This window comes from Balearica regulorum, chromosome 7, assembly GCF_011004875.1.
Source record: "Balearica regulorum gibbericeps isolate bBalReg1 chromosome 7, bBalReg1.pri, whole genome shotgun sequence".
In the NCBI taxonomy this organism is placed as follows: Eukaryota; Metazoa; Chordata; class Aves; order Gruiformes; family Gruidae; genus Balearica; species Balearica regulorum.
In genome coordinates, this window is record NC_046190.1 from 35,616,416 (window position 1) to 35,638,604 (window position 22,189).

At 37.6% G+C, this 22,189-nt stretch overlaps 1 protein-coding gene across 7 annotated transcripts in view; it reads right to left on the minus strand.

The window, feature by feature from the left end:
* Positions 1 to 22,189, minus strand: part of CTNNA3 (catenin alpha 3) — a 512,461-nt gene that overhangs the window by 470,149 nt on the left and 20,123 nt on the right. For 4 of the 7 annotated variants that reach the window (XM_075758850.1, XM_075758852.1, XM_075758851.1 and 1 more), the window contains 2 exons: positions 14,751 to 14,917; positions 3,100 to 3,218 (listed from right to left, as the gene is read on the minus strand). In XM_075758850.1, the coding sequence (XP_075614965.1) occupies positions 3,100 to 3,218; positions 14,751 to 14,917 (286 nt within the window). Of the gene's footprint in view, positions 1 to 744; positions 848 to 3,097; positions 3,219 to 14,750; positions 14,918 to 22,189 lie in introns of those variants that run through there. The other 3 variants (XM_075758855.1, XM_075758853.1, XM_075758854.1) reach the window with 2 other exon arrangements.

Genomic DNA, 22,189 nt, shown 5'->3' on the forward strand with positions numbered 1-22,189 from the left:
CAGACTTAAATACGGTCAGAGTTCATCATAGACAGCAACAGTAAGTAGACCTGCAATACAGATGCAATTGAATACTTCATATTGTGTTGGGACACAAGAATGGCAGAGAGCATTGTTCAGGCTTCTTGACCACAATACTAGATGTCATCCACACAGTTCAGCCTTGCAACATTAAAGTCTCCAACTCCAAGGACTTCCCATCTTCCTCCAAAGAATTTGCCACCCTGATCAGTTCTATGCCAGCTCATACATACACTCAGCCTATTTGCAAAATTAGAATCTGAAAGCTCTGAGAAGTTTGATTGACATATGCTAACAACTTCAGTGGTTTTGTATAAAGAAAGCCAGAACTGAATTGTTGACCTCACTGATCATTTTAAAGAGACATTTCTGTTGGCAATCTGCTGGTTATCTGAAAACACAAGATCTTCTACACCATTCTGAAACTGCCAGTTAAAATGACTTAATATAAACCATCATCCCAAACATGTTTGCCTCTTGTATACTTCTACCACTCATAGAAGTTTGCTCTATATTTATAAATCAGAGTTAATGTGGGTCATTTTAAACATCCTTTAAAAAGCACAGTTTTAATTCCCCATCTGTCCTGTAAACTTCCAACACTGAAGAATTACATTGCTATATTGCACTTTATGTCTCAAGTCTAAAAAATAAGGACAGAAGAAGATAACCATATTTCGTTCAAAAGCAATATTCATTACTTTGACTACATAAAACACTTACTTTACCAGGAATGGATTCATATTCATATTGTATATAACTGTCTCCAAACAGATGGTAGTGACCCAACATTTTACCAGTGGGGCTATGAATATATTCTCAATCTAATAAGAGAGCATGTAAGTCATTATCAATTAAATGCACGCACTCCGCAAACTCAGACACAAACATCACAAACTCAATACAGCTTCAGTCCCAATACAGGTCTGTGATTTTTGCACAGTAATCAAACCAAATCTTAATCTTTTCACAGAGAGATCACTTTCTTTCCAAAGTAGAACAGAATTCAAAGCATCCTCTATAATAATAGATAGAGCAGCTTTTCAAATCCCTCACTGCAGATTCTCCAAGAAGGTTCTATTGAGATGAAAATGTTTGTATCAAAACCACATAAAATACTACTCAAGAAAACCATCAAACTACTGATCATGTATACCATGCAAATTAAGTAAGACACAGAGAACATCTCTAGCCTCCCTCATTTGTTTTTGCTTTTGGGTTGTTTGGGGTCTTTTTTGGAAATAATTTCAGCCTTTGCCTAGTTTATTTTCTTAATGGCATTGTATAACATTTTAGAAAGATTCAGTCACAGAACAGAAGATAGAACAGTCTATCTTCTGTTCTGTGATTGAAAGCAGGAAGTGATTTTCTATGTAATACACCTTTAGTACCTCCAAATGCAAAAGCTTCTGCCAACACAGTAAAATATAGACCAGAAACAGCATGGGGAGATATATGCATGCCTGATATTAAACAAGGATGTTGAGATTCTCCAAATCACAGAATCATGTGGGGGACCACGTCCAGGCAGGTTTATGAATATCTCCAGAGAAGGAGACTCCACAACCTTTCTGGGCAACCTGTTCCAGTGCTCTGTCACCCTCAAAATAAAGAAGTTTTTCCTCATGTTGAGATGAAACTTCCTGTGTTCCAGTTTGTGCCCATTGCCCCTTGTCCTGTCGCTAGGCACCAATGAAAAGAGTCTGGGCCCATCCTCAACACCCACCCTTTAGATATTTATAAGCATTGATAAGATCCCCTCTCAGTCTTGAAAGCATTGAGATGGGAAGGGTAGTGAAGATCTGAAAACAGGAGAAAAGATGCCTTGTTCAAGGTGAAATGAAGTATGTTATTGAAGCACATTCAGAGTCTGCCAGAGAAACAGACATGTATCACTTGAAATAATAACGAATTTTTCAAAGTCCAGAGTGAGAATTCAGACCAGAGAAAGCTACTCCCAGTAAATGGGTAACGATGGCCTGAAAAGCAATTATAGAATTTACACTTCCCTGGCTCAGAAATGCTCTTCAAGCCCTTGCGGATGTGACATTTATTATGTTCATCATAATTACAAGATCAGATAACATAAACCCACATTCGTTGCCAGTTAAAACATCGTCTTTTGGTTGCTGGCAGCCCCACATCAGAGGGCACAAAGAACTATGCTATATAGTGCTACCAGAATAACAGCTCCCACCACATTGAAATTCACCTAAGCCAGTTGCTCCCTGACCTCCCTATCTCAAAAATCAAATATTCATGTGTTCAGATACCATCTGTCCCTGAGTCCTTTCCTAATTTTTAACTATCTAATCAATTACCTGATATAAACAACTGTAAGTGATCTGTCCCCAAGCAAATGAAGTGTTTGACAACACTGACACCAAGCGACAGAATTCAGAAAAATATAAACTAAAACAACCCCCATGCAGAAATGTTAGAGCATTTCATTAGTATGCTCTGAAAGAGGCAAAGTCTTATTCTACCAAGAACACCAAAAAAAGCAGTGAAGACCTATTGCGAGAGTTGATATTTTCACAGAAGCCATGTGTAAGTGACAGAAAGTATGTCCAATGTTAAATACATGTTAACAATTTGATTTAACCTTGATCTTGCAAGCATGAGTCAAAGACCACGTACACTTGAGTTTTATGCAATCTAGACTTTTAAATTCACTTCTAATGAAGAAAAAACTGGTGGTTTGTATGCACAGTCAATATTTGATCCCATTAACTTATGTGGATTTAGTTCATTTTTCAAGTAAAAAAATCCAAACAGTACTTTTATACTTTTATTTTAAAAAATGTTATGTGTTAATGCAAAGTTCAGTAGTCTGCTAAGTCTCACTTACTTGCTTTACCTGTCGTCTTCTCTACTGAGAAATCAAAAACCTAGTAGTCCAACATCATGTGCATTAAATAGAACTGTCACCCCTCCTACTGGCTTACCTTGTGACATTACACAAAACATAAGACCCTACTCATTGAAAAATAACTCTCTCAAACCCGTCAGTTTTACCACCCATCATGTTTATACCCAGTATTCTATGTCTTCCTGCCAAGCTTTCAGTTCTTACCTTGCTGACGTTTGTATGCCAAATAATCAAGATTTTCCAGATCTTTTTGAAACTTCTGGTAGGTTTTCTGTAGATCAGATTTACTGGATACATTTCTTAAAGATTCGAATGTCCTTTGAAACTGTGATGGTAAAAAAAACAAATACCATCATTCACATGGTTGCTGTATTTTTTGCTGTATTAGGATTTTATTCTACTAAATACTAATGTTATGGAGCTGTGTCACCTCTTGAATATACCACCTTCTAGACATACCCACAATTTCATTTCGAAATCAATCCCGGAATACAAAGCATAGTACATATGCCCTTTTTAATTAAATTAAATCCTCTAACTTCATAGGTCAGACTTGCAGAAGACAAAACACTAGCAATCAACACCATCTCCAAAGGTTAGCTGTTTTTCTGTGTCATGTTACAGGATGGAATATATTCATATAGTTTTAATATTTTTTTCAACTAATAAAAGCATATGCAATTTTATAAAGGCCATGAATTCCTCATTCTATCAACAGTAGACCTTATACATAAAAGAGGGTACTCCTTATCAAGTTAATTTACTTAAGAGTAATTTGCAAGACTGGATACTCACTTTGAGCAATGTGCTCGCATTCTGTATGAAAGCTGTGACAATGTTAATTATACTTCATTACAGATTTTACTTTTAAATTTAAAACTTTTCATGCTTACACTGTTATTAAAAATAGTACTGGTATTTTTCAGAGAGATAAGCAATGCCAACCCAGTTGTAGGGAACTGTAACAGAAAGGCTACAAGGGAGCTACAGCTTCCTTGCTACCTTCAGGAAATCATGAACATTCTCCTCTGAATTTCTCTGTTTCCCATCTGTAAATATTCTTCTTCACCTCACAAGCATGTGACAGCTGTAAAGCTGTAAGTAGTTTAGAAATATTTTCTTATCACAGTGATTATCACCAGAAGCAAGTCTATAAACATTTATTTACACTGATATAATCAGGAAGAACTACATCTTCTAAATCCATCCAAAATATTGACTTAGCTTACTACATCTACAGGCCCTGTAGATGAAGTACCTACTGTAAGCTTGCATGCGGTACTAATGTCCTGGGAAGGAGGCAAAAGACCAAAATAAATGGATGACTTTCCAGTCAGTTCTGGAAAACCAAGCACTTCAGTAGTAACTACAGCCCATATTCTCTATACCTTTGCTAAAACTAGTCATTGAATTGGAAAAATGAGCCATAGGAGTAGAAGAGAAAATACATCCCCTCATCTTCAGTCCCTCTTTAAAAAGCAGAAAACAGAATTGACAGCTAGTGCTGATGGTGGATGTAGACTGCTCCACAGCATGATATAATTCAATAAAATAGATGGTTAATGGCCAGGATATCCACTTAGAAGTCCATCTTTAGGGGCAAGGGAAAAAACACTTTTTTAAAATTTAACTGTAAAGTAAATAAAAAAACAAACAAGCAATTTTAAGAAAACATACATATGCACTTTTCACTGCCATTAACAGGAAATCAGAAAAATCTGCCTTGGACATAGAAGGATTATGAGAACATGTTTTAAACTTAAAACCACATCTTGATCTTTGTCATTCTGCTATATGCATGAACCACTATTTTTGGGTGAATGGCAAAAAACCTCTCTCACCACCACTTTTTACTGTCTAAAGGTAAAAAGAAATACTAGTACTCCAGAACTTATTTTTTTCTCTCTCTCACTGATTACCAAATGTAAATAATCATAAGAGATCCACAGAAGCTCTTTTTTGTCTGACACTTTTTCAAAGTACTTTGAACATCGTTCCTGGAAGCTGAGAAGTAGCATTCCTTTACTACTTTTGCTCTCTGTAGCACTACTGAGTAGCTATTTGGAATGATTTTTCCTCTGAGAAAAGCTGGACTACAAGTAGAGAAGAAATAACAGTATTTCAACAGTTCTAAAGAGCTGCTTCTGTTTGTCACATTACCATAGAAAACTTCCTAGCACAGATAGTGCATAGACAACTTCATGACTTTTCAAAACACAAGAACATTACATTACCTTTGTGAACATTACAACATTCCACTCACAATAAAAAAAAGCCAAAAACAAAATCAACAACTGTAACACTAGAGCCAAGCACCCTGGCGCAGAAACACACAAGGTGGATAACAGACCAGACACTATGTCCTGAACATGCGCTGTCAAGACATTGCTGAATGAAGGTTGCGTGCTTATCCGACTGGAAACCAACACACAGTGGATGTCTAAGTGGAGCAACTCTCACAGTCCCATTTTAGGTATCTTGAAGCAACAAATACCATCACAATTTGAAAGTGATGAAGATCCAGAATGTGGATGGACCAGAAGAGTGTTATTAATATGGCCTCCTCATAAGTACGATGCCCCTGAGTAGTATGGTAAAGACCTGCAACCTCATCTCAGACAATGATGATGGAGGGTTCTATCTAGTTAGTAAGTAATTTTAGTCCTGTAAGCATCGGGACTAAAATTTCCTGTAGTCTCACAGCTTATTCATTGTAATGTCAAAGAAGCGTGAGCTCTGACTGAAGTCTCTCCTGCAGTAAAGCTGTTTATAAGGACTGAGAATCCTCTGGTGTCTTTATAAGTTCCTGATGTAGCCTTTTTCGTTTTTTTCTCCGCTATCCACCTACCTATTTTCAGGAACCTTGGAACTTCTGCTCTTCTGTCATATATAATGGAAATGAAGCAATAAGTTCAAAGAGGCAAGGCTGAGGTATAAACAGAGTGGTTGCATTATGTTTCAACAGGAAGTCATACTAAAATTTTGATATTATTTAAGTTAAAATTTAATATGTTTGATCTTCATTCAAATTAATTTATCCAATTTAATACTTAAAAGTCTCTTCATGTTGTAGCTTAGCTCTGCATCTTTCTGTAAAAGGTTAAGGTCACTGGTCACTGTTGCTACCATGTTTAGCTGTTGCAATCAAAATGGTTCACAATATGAGTATTTGTGAGAAAAGTAATGATACTAAAGGCAGTTGCTGTCTGATTTTTAAAGTCTAATTATAACACTTCGATACCATAACTTTGCAGCTGCACTTCATCGCATCCTTTATGGAATCCCAAGGAAATAGCTTCTGCACTAGACAAGTTTGAGCTTGTTTGAGGTTTTGGTTCAAGTCAATACCTAATTTGGGTCTTGGCCACATTCTTGAAGAGCCACAAGAATACCTCAGGAGGACAACCTTCTCTCCAAGTTTAATGGGATTCCTTTGACAAGCCTGGGAACCTCAATATGGGCCATGAAAATTAAAGGCTTGTCAGCTAAAGAAGAGGCCAGGCCACAAAAATATGAGAATATAAACATGCAGTGCAAAGTACTTTATTGCTTACAATTCAGAGATGTGGGAAGACACATCATTAAATATGGAGTACATAGTCTTATTCCTGGTATTAACCTTACAATCTCCATATAAACTGAAAGAGGCATGGGAGGCAGCAGATACTGCTTCTTCAGTCTGTGAATGACGCTATCTGACAAACCACATAGCTTTCATGTCACTTAACTGGGAGTCTAGCTAAGTTATAAGGGTGGCATAATCAAATGGCCTGCTGCACATCCTTTACTTGGTCTCCCTCTACATACGTGGTTCAGACTTAGGGCCACTGCTGCAAAAAGCCAGTCGTTACTCAAGAATAAGGATAAATGGCTCTTTTCTGGTTTGTCTAGAGCTGCAGAAGCAAAAGAGTATTTGTCTTTCAGAATATCAATATTATCATCTTCCACTGTGCAGGGCAGCAAAATAGCACTGAACTATTTTAATCATTTGTGAAATAGTTCTCTTTATTTCCATATGAATTTCAGTTGAATTAAGGGTGAGAAACAAATTTTATTTCCATTCTGACATAAGGAAGTCGTTCATTAAAAAACCTTCCTGTTTTAATAACATACTGCTTTTTTAAAAGACTAAATTTTATGAAATGTACTATTTTAAATCACCAGGAAATATGGTTTAAGAAAACCCATTCAAAACCTCTCTTAAATTCCCATTACTGAGCACACATATTTATGAGAAAATAGTTACTCTCACGGTATTTTGCTGTAATGGAATGGGCAACATGCCTCTTTGGAGAGGTTTATGGAGAGTAGGTCACATAGCTTTCTCCATTCAGAAAACATCAGATGATTTTGATCTTATTCTAAGAAGGTCTGAAGACATACATTTTGATGATAAAGCAGATGATAGTTTGTTTTGCATGCATTTCCTCATTTCAGCCTCCCAAAGCAAGAGCAAGCTATAAAATAAATTTCTCTAGATCACAATGATCTGCACATTCTTGGCAGACAAATAATTGTTGATCAGACAAGCCACTCTACATTACACTGACTTCATTACTATACAACCAATAAATAATCTGCCAAGAGAAACTGATTTTCCAAGGTTATTTTATCAACCTAGAATTTGCCTTCCAAGATTAGCATTCATAGAAGGAAATTTCAGACCATCACTTCCATATTATTTTCTTATAAGCACTGGACTTCAGTGTTAAGTAAGCATGGCTGTAGAAGCAAAACACAGTAATAACTACTCAGAAGGAAACAATTTAGCAATGCTCTTTTTTTCCTGATAGATTTAAAGAGAGGCTACTGCAAAGGAGTCCTTGTCACTGATTGGAGCATGCCGGTATTTATATAGACCAAATGATACTTTAAAATAGGCGTTGTCTTTTCTAATATTCCACCTTCCAACTTTCACAAAATAATTTTCAAACTTCATCACTGGACATACTACAGATTTGTCAAACAGATTTGTTGTACTTCTGGCAACTTTATGCATTCCATGTTAACCTATGTTAACCATGTTAACCTACAAACCTTTGTATCACAGATCTCCCCAAGCTTTATGCTTACAACTTACTTCATTTGGAAGTTATTGCACAACTCTACAATATTTATTTTGATAAAAAATTAGTGTATAAATATCTTTCATGCTTTGTATGTGAAACCAAACCAGAAAAATTCCATCTTTCTTAAAGCCTTATCCATTCAAAACAAGTCCTACTTCTTTTGCTCCCCCTCCTCTTATACCTGAATTGTGCAATCAGTTTGTATAAAGCTTAGGACCAACTGAGTCCAGATAAACTTGCTTTCATTACTATTTTCTCCTGGTTTGTGTAACTGACAGGTTGCTGCTTATATTCTCTCTCAATACCTCAGATGCACTGTTGTCTAAGACAGTTTTTCCCAGCTTTAGGAATCTTTTCCTTAACTCTTTTTCTTAATTCAAAATTCAAAAAGTTTATATCCTCCCTTCCCAGGTCTGTCTGCCCACCCCTATGTGTGCAGTTTTCAAGTGATGTCAAAACTCGCTCCCTCGCAGGCAGGAGTTTTAAGAGGGCAACCTATTCCCTCCTGGTAATTTTTCTCTCTCTCTCTCCCCCCCGCCCCCCCTCCCCCCCCCCCCCCCCCAGGCATGTAGATGGGCATGATTTTCCTTTGCTATTATGACCCATAACTCTATTAAAAAGGCAGTGGCTGAGCAATAGAAGAAAGGCTGCGTATTTATCTGCTCTGCTACCAGGGTGAGGGTCTGCTCCTACTGTACTCTAAATCGTGCAGACGCTCTGGAAGAAATGGAAATTATCTTCTCTCAAAGCTACCAAGTGTGCTTGCTTATGGAGAGCCTTCTAGGATACTGGGTAGGACAGGAAACAGTGAAAGACAGCAGACAGGGTGCCTGTAGCAGAAGCAAAAACTAGGAAATTTCCTGAGGGAGCTGACCCACACCTAAGTCTTAGATGTGACAGCAAAGAAAAGTTTTCAATACACACAAAGACGACGCTGAAGAGTCTATCGCAGACATAAATCTGCTGAGAGGTATTGAACTAGAAATAAGACTGAGGAGAAGCTCTACACTGCTAAGAAGTAAGGATTGGATTTCTTTTTCAACTCTTTTCATTTGAGTGTGTTTTTAACTCAGCAATTGTGTTTTTCTCTTGGAAATACAACCACTATATTCCATTTGGTTTTCTTGTGCTCTAGCAAAACAAGGTTTGGCAACCTTCAGGCTTGCTCACTTCAAAGAAATTCTGGAACCTGAAGCTGGCCAATTAGGGTCCCTTCAAAGCCATGTTTCTGACTGGCAAGAAAAGGATAATGTTCTTTTTTTTCAGTGATTTCCCATGCTAAGACCAAAACCAGATATTAAATAAACAGAAGTGCAGACACTGCAGACTGTTCCTTAGCAACAGTTTGTTAGAAAAGAGTCATTAAGAATATGGCTGTTTTCAAGGGAAGCCCTGGGGGTTGTAACAGCCACAAGTCATTAGGGAGTTACAAAGCAACAGCCAGAGGCCACTATACCAAGAACAAAAGTGGATCCAGGTTCCTGTTGCACTCAAAAGGATGTTCACTGTGAAAAGCCCAGCTGTTAAAAATAATTCTTTAGGAGCTGCTTTTCCTCTGTCATTTATTGCACATCACAGTCTGCCAGAGAATTTGCAGAGTGCAATGATAAACACTGTAACCCTGATTACAAACAACTGCATCCCACATGGCATATACTGGCCTCAGACTGGTAGCACGAATCCATCTCTGCTGGTTGATGAGAAAATAAATATGAGTATGAACCAAAGGAGAAGCCAAATCCTCTCCCAAAGATTCCTGTTATCTTCTTAACCCCCTCTTCTTTTCAGGGATTTCTCCTGGCCACGGGAGTGACCTGTGCCTACTCAGAAGGCGGGAAGATTCTGATCATTTTCAGTTTCGCAACCTGGCCCTGTACCCCAGGGTAGCCTACATCCTTTTTTGCCCTTTTTCAAATTTTTAATGTTTTACTGCGTGATGCCACAATACCAGAACAGTCAGAAGGTAATGTGGGGAGCAAGTAAAATTCTAGCTTAAGCACAGTACACGAGTCGAACCAAATATCCAACCTGAAGAGTAGATAAGCCCTGAGATGACTTACCTCTCTTCTTTTATGCAACCATACTGTTTTTCTCCTGCTCAAAACATTTTTTAATGCTGATGAATACTCTGCAGGAAGGGAGGAACAGACAGCAATATGCCCACAGGGCCCAAGTTCACAAGTTGCTTCTTATCCTGTAGCCACTCTCTTTTTTTTCCTGGCAAGAGTTTTAAATAACTCTAAGCAAGCATTTTATAAAGATCACACTGTCTGAGGCGTTCATGAAAAATATGAAGACTTAAACAGTAAATCTACAAGCACGACAAGAAGGGAAAAAAGGCAGATAAAACATGTTGGCTCAGCATGATCTGAAATAGATTAGAGAAAGACAGACTGCCAATGCACATTGAATGAAATTCTCAGAACTTGTTACCTTCTTGCTGTCCTCCTCTGATCAATAAATTCAAGCAATTCCATTAGTCTGTTAATTCACTTAATTAAATAATATCGAGCATTACTAACCATAATGAATGAGGCTGGTTATACAGCTCTGAATCAAAGAATGCAATACATGAGATCATCCTTTTTGTCTGACTACATTTTTTCACAACTCAGTTTTATGATTAGAGACTTCAAACTCTAAATCAAGTATGGAAACTCAGATATGGACAGCTATTTATTTAAACTCTTCTCTGTTAAAAAAAAAAAAAAGTTGTTTAAATAAGCAAAATGTTTCTTATCAGTGATGTACTTTATTTGCTCAGTCAACCCTAGAATAAGCTTGCTGTTTGCACCGCACCATCATACTCTTTCAAGACTGTAAATTCCACAAACGGCCAGAAGTGTACCGTGCCAGAATATGATCAGTCACTGAGAATTTGTACTGGCTTCTAATATGTATTATTTGATACACACTTTGCTGGGTGAAGATTATATAGAATCCATAAACCCAACAAAATTCTCTCCACTTTATTAGTGAAATTTCACAAAAGCTAATCTCATGTTCACAAAGGTTTGTTTTTGGACATCTGGAGTGAAATTCCTGCCAGGTTGATCAAATTCTTTCAAATAGACTGACCTGCTATGTTTAGTTTAAAAGTTGTATTTCAATATTTTTGTGACAAAAATATTCAGTATCTTCAGCATTATGCTCTGTTTTATATAAAGATTTTATTACATAGAAGTCAAAAATAGTCCAAAGCCTAAGTAAATTGTACAGAAAACAATACTCTTGTAGACTACATTAAACTGGAAGGAGGTAGCTGAGGTTCATCTTTTTTCCTAGATAACTTAGAATGGCAGATGTGACAGTAACACTAGACGACACTTTATATGACAGCTAGTCACTATTGTCATGGTTCCTTTCTATTTTATTCACAGATTACAGAGGAAATTAGAGTTTAATGATCCAGACTTGCATTCTGTCAGTAGAAGTATGGTTTCAAGCGTTTTGAATGTCAGTGTTGAATTAACCAGCTTTACTGAGTGAGAAAGACTAAAAACTTTCAGCACTCTTGATAAATTGTCTTGAAAAATATGAGATCATAGATAATTCCCCATTAAATACTTCCATATGAATGATCTGATTAATACTCTACAGAGTTCTTTGATGATGCTAGACCACTTCCAGTTTATACAAATAAAAAAAAACCCTTCCTAGGTTAGAATGTAAATTTCATTTATTCTACTATTAATTTTTTTTTTTTAATTAATTTTGGCTCGGTCCTTTAAATTTCTTCATTTTATTCTATAACATTATGGACCTCAGAGTTACGTAAATAAAGGACAATGAAATTTCTCATCTCTTAAAACGATTTAATAGCAGCTGTAACATTCATGTCTTTGTGAAGAAGAGGATAAAATGGTAGAAGTATTAAAATTTTAAAACAAGTTCAAAGAAAAACTGCTAATTACTTTTAAAGAGAGTTGATTTTCAAGTTATATGAACTTGCAAACATCAAGAATATTAAAGCTGATACAGCAAAGACAAGGTCTGGAGTTGTTCTACACTGCAGCCACTGTGAATACCATGTCTTTTTGTTGGAGCAAGTCCACATTGAAGAAAAACTGAATTCCTAAGGGAGTTTTAAAGATTAACATTAAGGACTTTGAAAAGTGCGAAGTTGAGACTCATTAAAATATTTAATTGTATTTAAATCTGGCTCAGTCATGACCAAAAGTTGTTATAATTTGAAGGTTGTTCAGTAGCATATGTTGAAATTACTCTAAGTCAATTCCCTAATTAGATGTCAACATAAAAAGACATCGCTACAGCCAATACCACTGTTGGCAAGTTCAGCAGCCAGGGCAGAGACTAAATAAATATGGAAAATGTACTACCCTCCTATAAGGACTAGGGTGAGTCTTTTTAAGTAGGCACTTTGGAGAGTGTTATGCCACACTAATTTATTCTAAGAGTAAACTGAAGAGTTCTCACTCCTGTTAACAGAACAAAAGTATGGAAGAAGAAACTATCTTCAATTCACTGCAATTAAATTAACTCTGCAGTGTTGGAGTTTTTCCTGAATGATTCTTTGCATTCATTTCTGATTTTCATTTATTGTTTCTTTTCATTTTCAAATGGAAATCTTAAGTTTAATTATACAGTTGTTTAGATATACTGAAACTCTAGGAAACTACCCAATTTTAGTTGTCTCATGTAAAACATACTGAAAACATTTTAGAAGGGCGTATGTAGGATTATGAAAATATATATGTATACATGTAATAGGATATCAATGAAAAATATCATAATTTAAGAAAATTTTCCACAAACAGAAACAAAAGACATAGGCACTCCTCTTACAGGTGACAAATTTCATACATATATAACAACATAAAAGCTTCTGCCAAGTCAGTGTCATTTAGCCTGTACTGCATCTCCAATAGTTGTCAATGTTGGGTATTTCAAACACAGCATTGAAACCCACACAACATTGGTTTTATGAGGAAATACTGTTCCTACTCTGATTGGGAAGCTAAATTTCCATTCCCCTGTCCTCACTAAACTGAACTTCTTTCAAAATGCTCCTCTAAGTCATTGGGTCCTCTTGTGGCACGAGGTATTATTAGAGGTGACACTGATTATTCACCTCTGCCCTGAAACATTAAGTAGTCATTAGAACTTTGAACTTTTACCAGTCTGTCACACATTACTAAAGATGTTATGGAAAAAAGTTAACAAAAATAGAACAATTCCTTGTTCTTTCCCAGCAGAGACACACCCCAGATTGAATGGAGTAAGCACCTATGGAAGAAAACATCAGTAAACACATTTTGTGGTCAGACATGTGATGTGGCAAGATTAAAATCATGCTGTTCAAAGAAGGAAGGAGGCCTGCTCACGTGGGACACTGTGGCTGACATTAAAGGAATTCGAGTTTATATACACAGTATTTTGATGTCGAACAATACAAGTGTGGATATTTTGCCTAATTCAGCAATAAGTGATACAACCATACGTGTTAGTTATGATATGGGAACAGAAGAATTAAACCATCCCTTCTGTATAATGAGAGTCAGGTGGAAAAAAAAGATGACCCAAAACATAGCACTATTATGATATGTGCTTCTGAAACACATTAGTCCCTTGAGAGAAAAAAAATTAAGTGGCTTCTGGAGAATATTTTCTACTGCACAATTTTTTAAAGCTTGCAACATGAAACGTGCCCAGTAGGTTGAGGGAGGTGATTCTCCCCCGCTACTCTACTCTCATGAGACCCCACGTCGAGCGTCCAGCTCTGGGGTCCCCAGTACAAGACAAACATGGAGCTGGTTGGAGCGAGTCCTGAAGATGATCAGAAGGCTGTAGCACCTCTCCTGTGAAGACAGCTGAGAGAGTTGGGATTGGTCGAGCCTGGAGAGAAGAGAAGGCTCCGGGGAAGACCTTACAGCAGCCTTCCGTACTTAAAGGGGCCTACAAGAAAGCTGGAGAGGACTGTTTACCAAGGGCATGGAGTGACAGCACAAATGGGCAAGAGCTTTAAGCTGAAGGAGGGGAGATTTAGATGAGATCTGAAGAAGAAATTCTTCCCCGTGAGGGCGGTGATGCACTGGCAACAGGTTGCCCAGAGAAGTTGTGGATGCCCCATCCCTGGAAAGTGTTCAAGAGGCCAGGTTGGATGGGGCTTTGGGCAACCTGGTCTAGTGGAGGGTGTCCCTGCCCATGGCAGGGGGGTTGGAACTAGGTGGGCTTTAAGGTGTCTTCAAACCCAAACCAGTCTGTGATTCTATAAACATTAGGACTTTCTATTCTTCTGTCTGCAATGTGTGAATATGTAGCTGGAGCTGGGGAGCTGCCGGAGGCCTCTCTCACCCATCTCCCTCTCTTTTAGCTGATCTCTCTCACAAACTGACTTGAATAAAGAGATGGACCCTTATCTACTCAGTTCCTTCCCTCCACGAATACCTACATAAAATTCCACCTTTAAGATCCTCTACAAATTAATTATTCCCCACTACTACCACAAACACGCAAGGTTTCATGCATAAAAAGCCATGCAAGTAGAACAATTCAAGTGAAAAATAAGAGGAAGTTAAAATATAATTGTACGGATAGCCATCTTGCTTCCCCAGATCAAATATGTTGAGTCTGAAGGAGAAGGACTTCTTTTTTTTTGGTATGTTCTACAAATGTCATGTAGAATCTACACTATTACTGATTGCCAAGGTGTTACGTGCATGAGATCTGCAATTCCCAAGTACCAAAAGAATTTTCAATGCAGAAAGAACCATCAGCAGACACTTCTCTGGCTAAAGGGAGTCTGAGTTAAGTCAAATTCTACTCACCACTGTTAAATGTTCCAGCAAGTATGCCACATCAACCATGTCTGCCAGAATTAGAAGCCTTGTGACAGCTGTAAGCAGAGATCGTGCTGCTTGGACAACAGCCTGCCTCTTAGGCAGATAGCAGGGATCGCTGGTAAATGCCTCTGCTGATACCTTTAAGGCTTGACCTGCAAAATGAAGACATAAATTCCTTCAGGCTATATCACAACGTCCAGGGAAAAAAAATAGTTAAAACTCAATCAGTTATTTGGCAAGTCACAAGTATTGCCAATAAATTTGGTATCTCTGTTGCCCTAATGCCTTGAAATGAAGGTCAATGATTACAGATCATGCAGAATGTTCCACATTTTGAATGATGTTCCCTTTCTGTTCTTCTGAATCATGTAATTCTGAAATAATTCCCTTTGCAATCACACCATTACTCTTAACTGTACACAATGAGGCCAGGGGCACTATGTTAAACCTTTCTAGTCACTGCTTTTTATATTACTATGTACTTTGCTGTCCTTGCTATTAAATAATTCCTGGTCACAGAAGGGAATCAAATATTGTTCTTTTCATTATAAGTTAAGGAATTAAAATCTCATACACTTGAACATCTGACTCTGGCATAAAATATGTGAAATGTATGCAATGGAGCTAGTAACTGTGCCAGCAGACAAACAATATACTGCTCTCCAACAAGCAAATGAAATTTAACAGTAAGAACAACGACAAACACCCAAGTTTACTTTCAGCAGTCTGTCACCTAGACTTACTCTGAGAAAAAAAAAATGCTATTACACTCGTTTTCGAAAGCATTTCAAAGTCTTTTATTACCTGAGGAGCCTTGCTAATGATGGCACAACCTTGAGAGAATTCTACACAGAACAGCTCCGGAAACTCTTGTCACACAAGCACAAACTGCTAAAATTAACGTTTTGACCCATTAAACTCTTCTATATCAGCTAGGAAACCAAAGATGGATAAAAAGTCACAAAAATTAATAGTTTTAGCTGTACTAAAATTAGCAAACATCATTAGTAAATGTAGCTATTAAAAGACTACATATTCATGAAGCCAGCCCTTTGTTGACAACTGCCTTAAGCAAGTCTTGGATTTTGGATGCAACAGTAAACAAAAATATGTCATTTAAAAAATTTGATATTGCTCCAGAGTTAAATCTTTTGTTTATTACGCAATATTCTTTCTACTTATATCTAAATTACCTAAGTCTTGATATAAGAATGGGGTATGTTTCTCCAAGCAGTCATTTGTATCGCAGTTTTTCTACATAGAGAGTACAGGAACATGTAATTTTTGTTTCATTTTGTTCTACAAATTCTGACCAAAAGTGAAGAGAGAATATTGCCTGCTGAAATAAAATTCACAGTACCCATAGCTTCACTCAAAGGCAAGCCTCCTGCAGGAACACTATTGGCACGTCTACTTCAGAGTATCTGGTAATAAAGTCAAAGCTAAAGTTATGCAGAGTTTTTCTACCTGAACCAAGTATGTGTTTTTCTAAGCTTTGGAGTCCTCAAATCAAAAACTGGGTAACAAGGTTTGTACAAAATACATACAATCAGTAATTAATGCATATTTATAGAAATATATATAAACATAAGGGATTTCCTGTAATTACATACATATAGACTTTTATGTGCTCCCTCAATCAGAAATAAACAAGAACTAATCAAAGTGCACTAGAGTTTGCCAGTTCTGTATGTGACTTCATTTCTCAAGATTCAGAGAAAAAATAAGTTTTACCACTCTTACTAGAAACTGCATTTGAGAAAAATATTGAGCAAAGGCTACAGAAATAAACCTACCAATTACTACAAAGTCCCCATACCAGCACCTGAGATAGTACTGGCCTGATTCTCAGAACACTGAATACTTCCAATGTGCTGAAACTCATCAGTTGTCCGGGAACACTCATCTTTAATAGCATGCTCTGGTTTTCTCTTGGATTTGCTAAAGTCTTTGTGCAAATCATGTATCTTAAGTACATGCTTAGCAAACTCCATAAATAAATACAAATCACACTAACCTGAGATCTGGTTCTAGCACCTGCTACCTCACAAAACAGTGAAAGTAAAAAATATCAACTTCTTGTGCTCAGGACAGCAAATGAGAACTTTTCTGTAGTAGTTGGTGAGATAATGCACCATAGCTGAGCACACAAATAAAAATACCATAAATAAAATTCAAACAATCAGAAGACTGATTTTTTTTTTTTTATTTCTGCATCTGCAATGGGCAGAAACACCTCTCCAGATGAGTACTGTTTTCAGTACTACAAGTTTCAAAGCACTAATTTGAGCCCAGTAATCCTTGGGGGGGGGGGAGGGGGGGGGGGGAGGGGTGTAAATATAGAGAGTAAATCCTGTTACATGCATATATATCTTTAGATGTATTTTTGAACGTGACTACTACAATCTCAATAGATTAATAGTGATTTGGAAAGTTTCAGTAGGAATTTAAGATACTTTGGAAATTCTTTGTGCCTTAATAAGGACATGGGAAATACAGTGCACACACACTATCATAAAATTAAAATCCTTGACCTGTCATTTATTTGATGACTTCAAATAGAAAAACTTTCCAAATTTCTGAGAACAAGCAATGTCAATGAATAACCAAAACTATCTCTATTTTATTTGCATAGTATTTAACTACCATCTGTTTGTCCTGCCAATTATTAGTTTTAAATACCTTAAATTCAACATGTTATCTTTAAGGCTGTAAAAGTACAAGTTAATATCACACGTTTTTGCGCATTTGGAATGTGAAACACTGCAGTATTAATTCAGACCATTATAACTGTCAGATTCTTTAAAAAATTACACAAAAACATGAAGCTTACACATGCAATGTCTTAATTAGACAAGAAAGCATAAAACAATGGGAATTTTTTCTTCAATTAAGGTGTATGAGTGTAGAACTGTCCACCTTGGTCTGTCAGGGATTCTTTTTAACAAATACTGACTAAAGCATCAGGGAAATGCTATTCCCAACAATAAATTAGCATCATCACTGCTTAACTGGTCACTTGGTAACTGTTGAACTTTCTGACCAACTTCAATAAAATTTTTACACAGAGGAAGATATTCAAAGTTAGCTTACTACTATTCCACAAAAATAGAAAATTGGGAAAGAGACGAAGTTAAAGTCCTTACTGATGGTAAGCTGGGGTTGGCAGTAAAAGCTTACCTACTACTTTACCTACTACTAAGCTTCAAAGAATCTACAGAAGTGCTGAGATGCAAATCTGAAGGAAAGACAGGACTCTCCTTGTTTCTCTATTTATGGACTGAATTTTTTTTTTTTTTTTAGACATAGAGAACATCTGAAGTGTTTATAAGGAGAGGAAGAAAACAGCACACAGTATTCTACTACCTGTTATTTATTAGCATTTACTTACAAGGTAAACAAACAGGACTAGATTCACTACTATTTTTGCTGTGTCTTGGGCCATCCAAGCAAAGGCAAAGCAGCTCTTAACTTATTTTCATAGAATCATAGAATGGTTGGGTTGGAAGGACCTTAAAGATCATTTAGTTCCAACCCCCCTGTTATGGGCAGGGACACCCTCCACTGGACCACGTTGCCCAAAAGGCTTCATCCAGCCTGCCTTAAACACTTTTAACTCAGCACTTTAAGCCAGATTTGCAAATAGGTTTGTAGCCCTAAGAATAATGTGGTCTGTTTAACATCACATACTTCCCAGGATAAAAGGGTAAGTAGCAAGTCAACTTGGTGACCTTTTGGGAACTTAAAACTTCTAAGGCACAGAATCTGCTGCAGTCCGAAGAACTTCTGTTGAAAAACTAGTTAAGTCTGGAGAAACAAGAGAATTAATGAAGGGAAGGCAATAAGAAAATAGAACTGGTTACTTTGAGAGAAAAATTGGGGGGGGAGTGTATTAAGAGAATCAACCAACCAGCGGAAGACCATGTGAAATCCTCAGTCCTGTGGTTCAGCTCTCTGTGATCCAAGGCCTAGTTTGGTGTAGCATAAACTGTGCAACTTTAGCTGAGAAAATATTTGGTAAGGTGCAAGAAAGTATGTTAGCTAACATCACTGAAGGTAAGGAAAAACAGACAGAAGTAGAGTTGGTAGAGACAGTAGTAATAGCAATCAAAGAATCCAAAAGTTAAAAATACTAACGTGAAAAGTTATACACCCTAGGCAAAAAGACCCAGGAATTTGCAAGAAAACAATTCTGCAAAAACTGAGCCACAGTTCCAAAGGAGTAACAGAGGCCAACATTTCCCCACGTGACTGATTACCGTCTGGCTAGCATTACTGCAGGTAATAAATACATTAACACTTTGCTCAGTCACTCATTAGTCTTAGCTATCTACTGTATGCATTAGCCAATAATCAACTACTTATTTTTTAAGATCTGTATATCCTCCTAGCAGAGTCTCTCTGTGCCACAGTATAAGTGGTCCAAACAAAAACTGACTGGGAAAGTGGAGCTACAGATTAGAAAGCAACTGGGTGGTTAGGAAGGAGTGAAAGTATTCAATTATGAGAAGCCCAGACAAGAGTGAATGGTGAGCCTGTAAGTTAGTAACTGAATGGATTGGGAGAGAAGCGAGATATAGCTTAGCTGAGGATAGGAGACAGTGCTATTATCAGGAATATTTAATAAAAGTTGGGAACAAAAAAAATAAATCTTCTGACAGCACAGCAACTCCTCAGAAACGTGGAATGTAAGGTTTCCCCTACCCATAAATACAAGGCTGAACTGCATGCTCACAGGCCCCACATGTGATTATTTGCCCAGGTCTCCACTATTGTGCCTTCCAGAAGAGAATGGTCATATGAATTTGGGTGCCCTTCAAGCACCTGAGACACTTCAAAACCTCAAATAGTCCTAAAATCTGAAAATGGTACCATTTCAACACCAGTATCTTCCGCGTACTTGAGCCATAAAGACGATTAAGGGACTACAGCACCTCTCATATGAGGAAATGCCGAGAGAGCTGGGATTGTTCAGGCTAGAGAAGAGAAAGCTCAGAGGGATCTTATCGGTATATACAAATACCCTGGAAAGGAGGGTGTAAGAAGATGAAGCCAGACTGTTCTCGGTGGTGCCCAGTGACAGGGCAAGAGGCAATGGGCACAAAGTGACACACAGGAGGTTTCATCTAAACATCAGAAAAACATTTTTTCACTGTGAGAGTGACTTAGGAGTGGCACAGGGTGACCAGGAAGGTTGTGGAGTCTCCGTCCTTGGAGATAATCAAAAGCTGACTGGACACGGTCCTGGTCAGACTGCTGGCCCTGCCTGAGCCAGGCAGTTGGACCAGATGACCTGCAAAGGTCCCTTCCAACCTCAACCATTCTGTCATTCTGTGATTGAGTGTATGAACAAAGACAAGCCAGAAGGGTCTGAAATTTGATGAAGCCCTTAGAAATGAGTTGGATGTAAGCTGGGATGGCTAGATGAACAAGTATAAAATTATGACCCTAAAACAGAGCTAAGAGATGCAACTTAGACAGACAGGAGCTACGAGTACAAGCAACAGAAAGTGACAACTCCAACAACAACATGATGTTAGAAGTTCTTAAAATGCAGTAGACAGCATGACAGTTCAATGCAATTTCATCCATTATATTGTAATTTCCCATCAAGTGGATATTCTTCCATAATTACATTTGTCACAAACAATGAAACATGAAAGACAGTGCCCTTTTAGTGGCACAAATAGGGAAGCAGAAAGATGGGAGCATTCATAGTATTTGAATTATTTTAGACATTCAAATAAGAAGCAACTCAAAGAACCAAAGTCAGGATATATCATAACTACATACATATTGGAAGGCAGACACTTCCAAGACTCTATTCAGCACACGTAGACAGATGACTTCCAAAGTAAATGGTGTTACTACCATTAGCTGATCAGCTACCGACGGTTATTGCTACTGTCAAATGACTGCTACTTATGCATGTGCTTACAAAAATCTATGCTCAGGCACAGGGAAAGGTAAAAACACAGTTCAGACACAGGTAATTTTTTTAAAAAATTAGAGGATTCCATGCACTTTATCCAGTACCAAAAATACCCAAAAAACTTACATGAAAATTCTTTAAAAACAAGTCAACTGTAAGCCTGTCGGCAAACAGCTGACACTTCTGCTGGGCTGCTAGCCGATGGCAGGCAATTTGTTTACACAGATATTTGCAGTACCACTAACTGCAGTCAGTGAGCACCCCTCAGAGACAGTGTTCAAGATGACACTCTCATGACAGCTAAATGTTCTTTATTGTTTTAGGCAAGACCTTCAGAATTATGCTTTCTTATTTTATTTCTTTGAATAGATTTTCTTTCTCCTACTAAATCCTATTTAAGAATCACATTTCTCTCCTATTTGTTTTTACATCTGGCTTTCTCCTCTCGTTTTTAATTTTAACTGCAGCAGTATGAAATCCACATGGAATGCAGTGAATTTTATGCCATTCTTGTGTCCTCCCACAAGGAGGTATTGCTGCCAAGAAAGTCCTGTCACCCAATGCTGTGAACTGCACCCTTAGAGGCTGGTGGATTTACAGTTCCAGAGAAACATAGTTGTCAAAGGGAGCCCATTGACTAAGGGAGGGAGGGATGTACTAGAGTCAGTAAAAAGAGAGGATTTCAAACGTCCTAGTCTCAAACTGGAGACAGAAAAAAAAATATCAACTATTTATACCAATAATAGAAAACTTACAAACTCTGATTTATACTAATATTTGCAGCCTCAAGTTCCACAGGCATGAACTAACACATAAGCAGAATCAGTACCAGAGAAAGTTGGGAGTTCAATGTCACATCAGAGCACAAAACAACCTATCCTTTCTAAAAACAAGAGATTAAACAAAACTAGTCACTAGTATAATCATCTGTTCTGCTCCCACAAATACGATCTCCATCTGCTCCAGCAAATAAAGGATTCTGCTTCAGCCGGCCAGCTGGAAGTGACACTATTAGCATCAGGGCAAAGCAGATTGATACCTCCTGCATGTTCCTAACATTCAACACCATAACAACTCAGATTCTCACAATAGCTTTCTGTAGATGTTAAAGGACATTTTTCTCCTGCCACACAGTCTCTTACCCCACTCAGATACCACTGTATTCTGTTGCATTGCAATTATTTCACCGCTGCATACCAGGAAGTTCCACATCTCATACAGTTCTTCCTAATGTGTAATCAGAGCCACCACACACCCCCTTCATGCCTTACATCCATCTCTTCATTCCCCCTTTCCCACCCAGGGACATCTGATCCAGCGATGGTGATGTCAGAAGCTTTTGTACAAGGGATCTGTTCTTCGTTGGATGAAAAGGGTGTACAGCACAATTATTTTAAGCCACTTGGATATCTAAATTCTGTCTCCCAGAATGAAAGTCCCTTACATACAGAGCATACACATATACCTCAATGTAGGATGAGAAAGCTAAGAT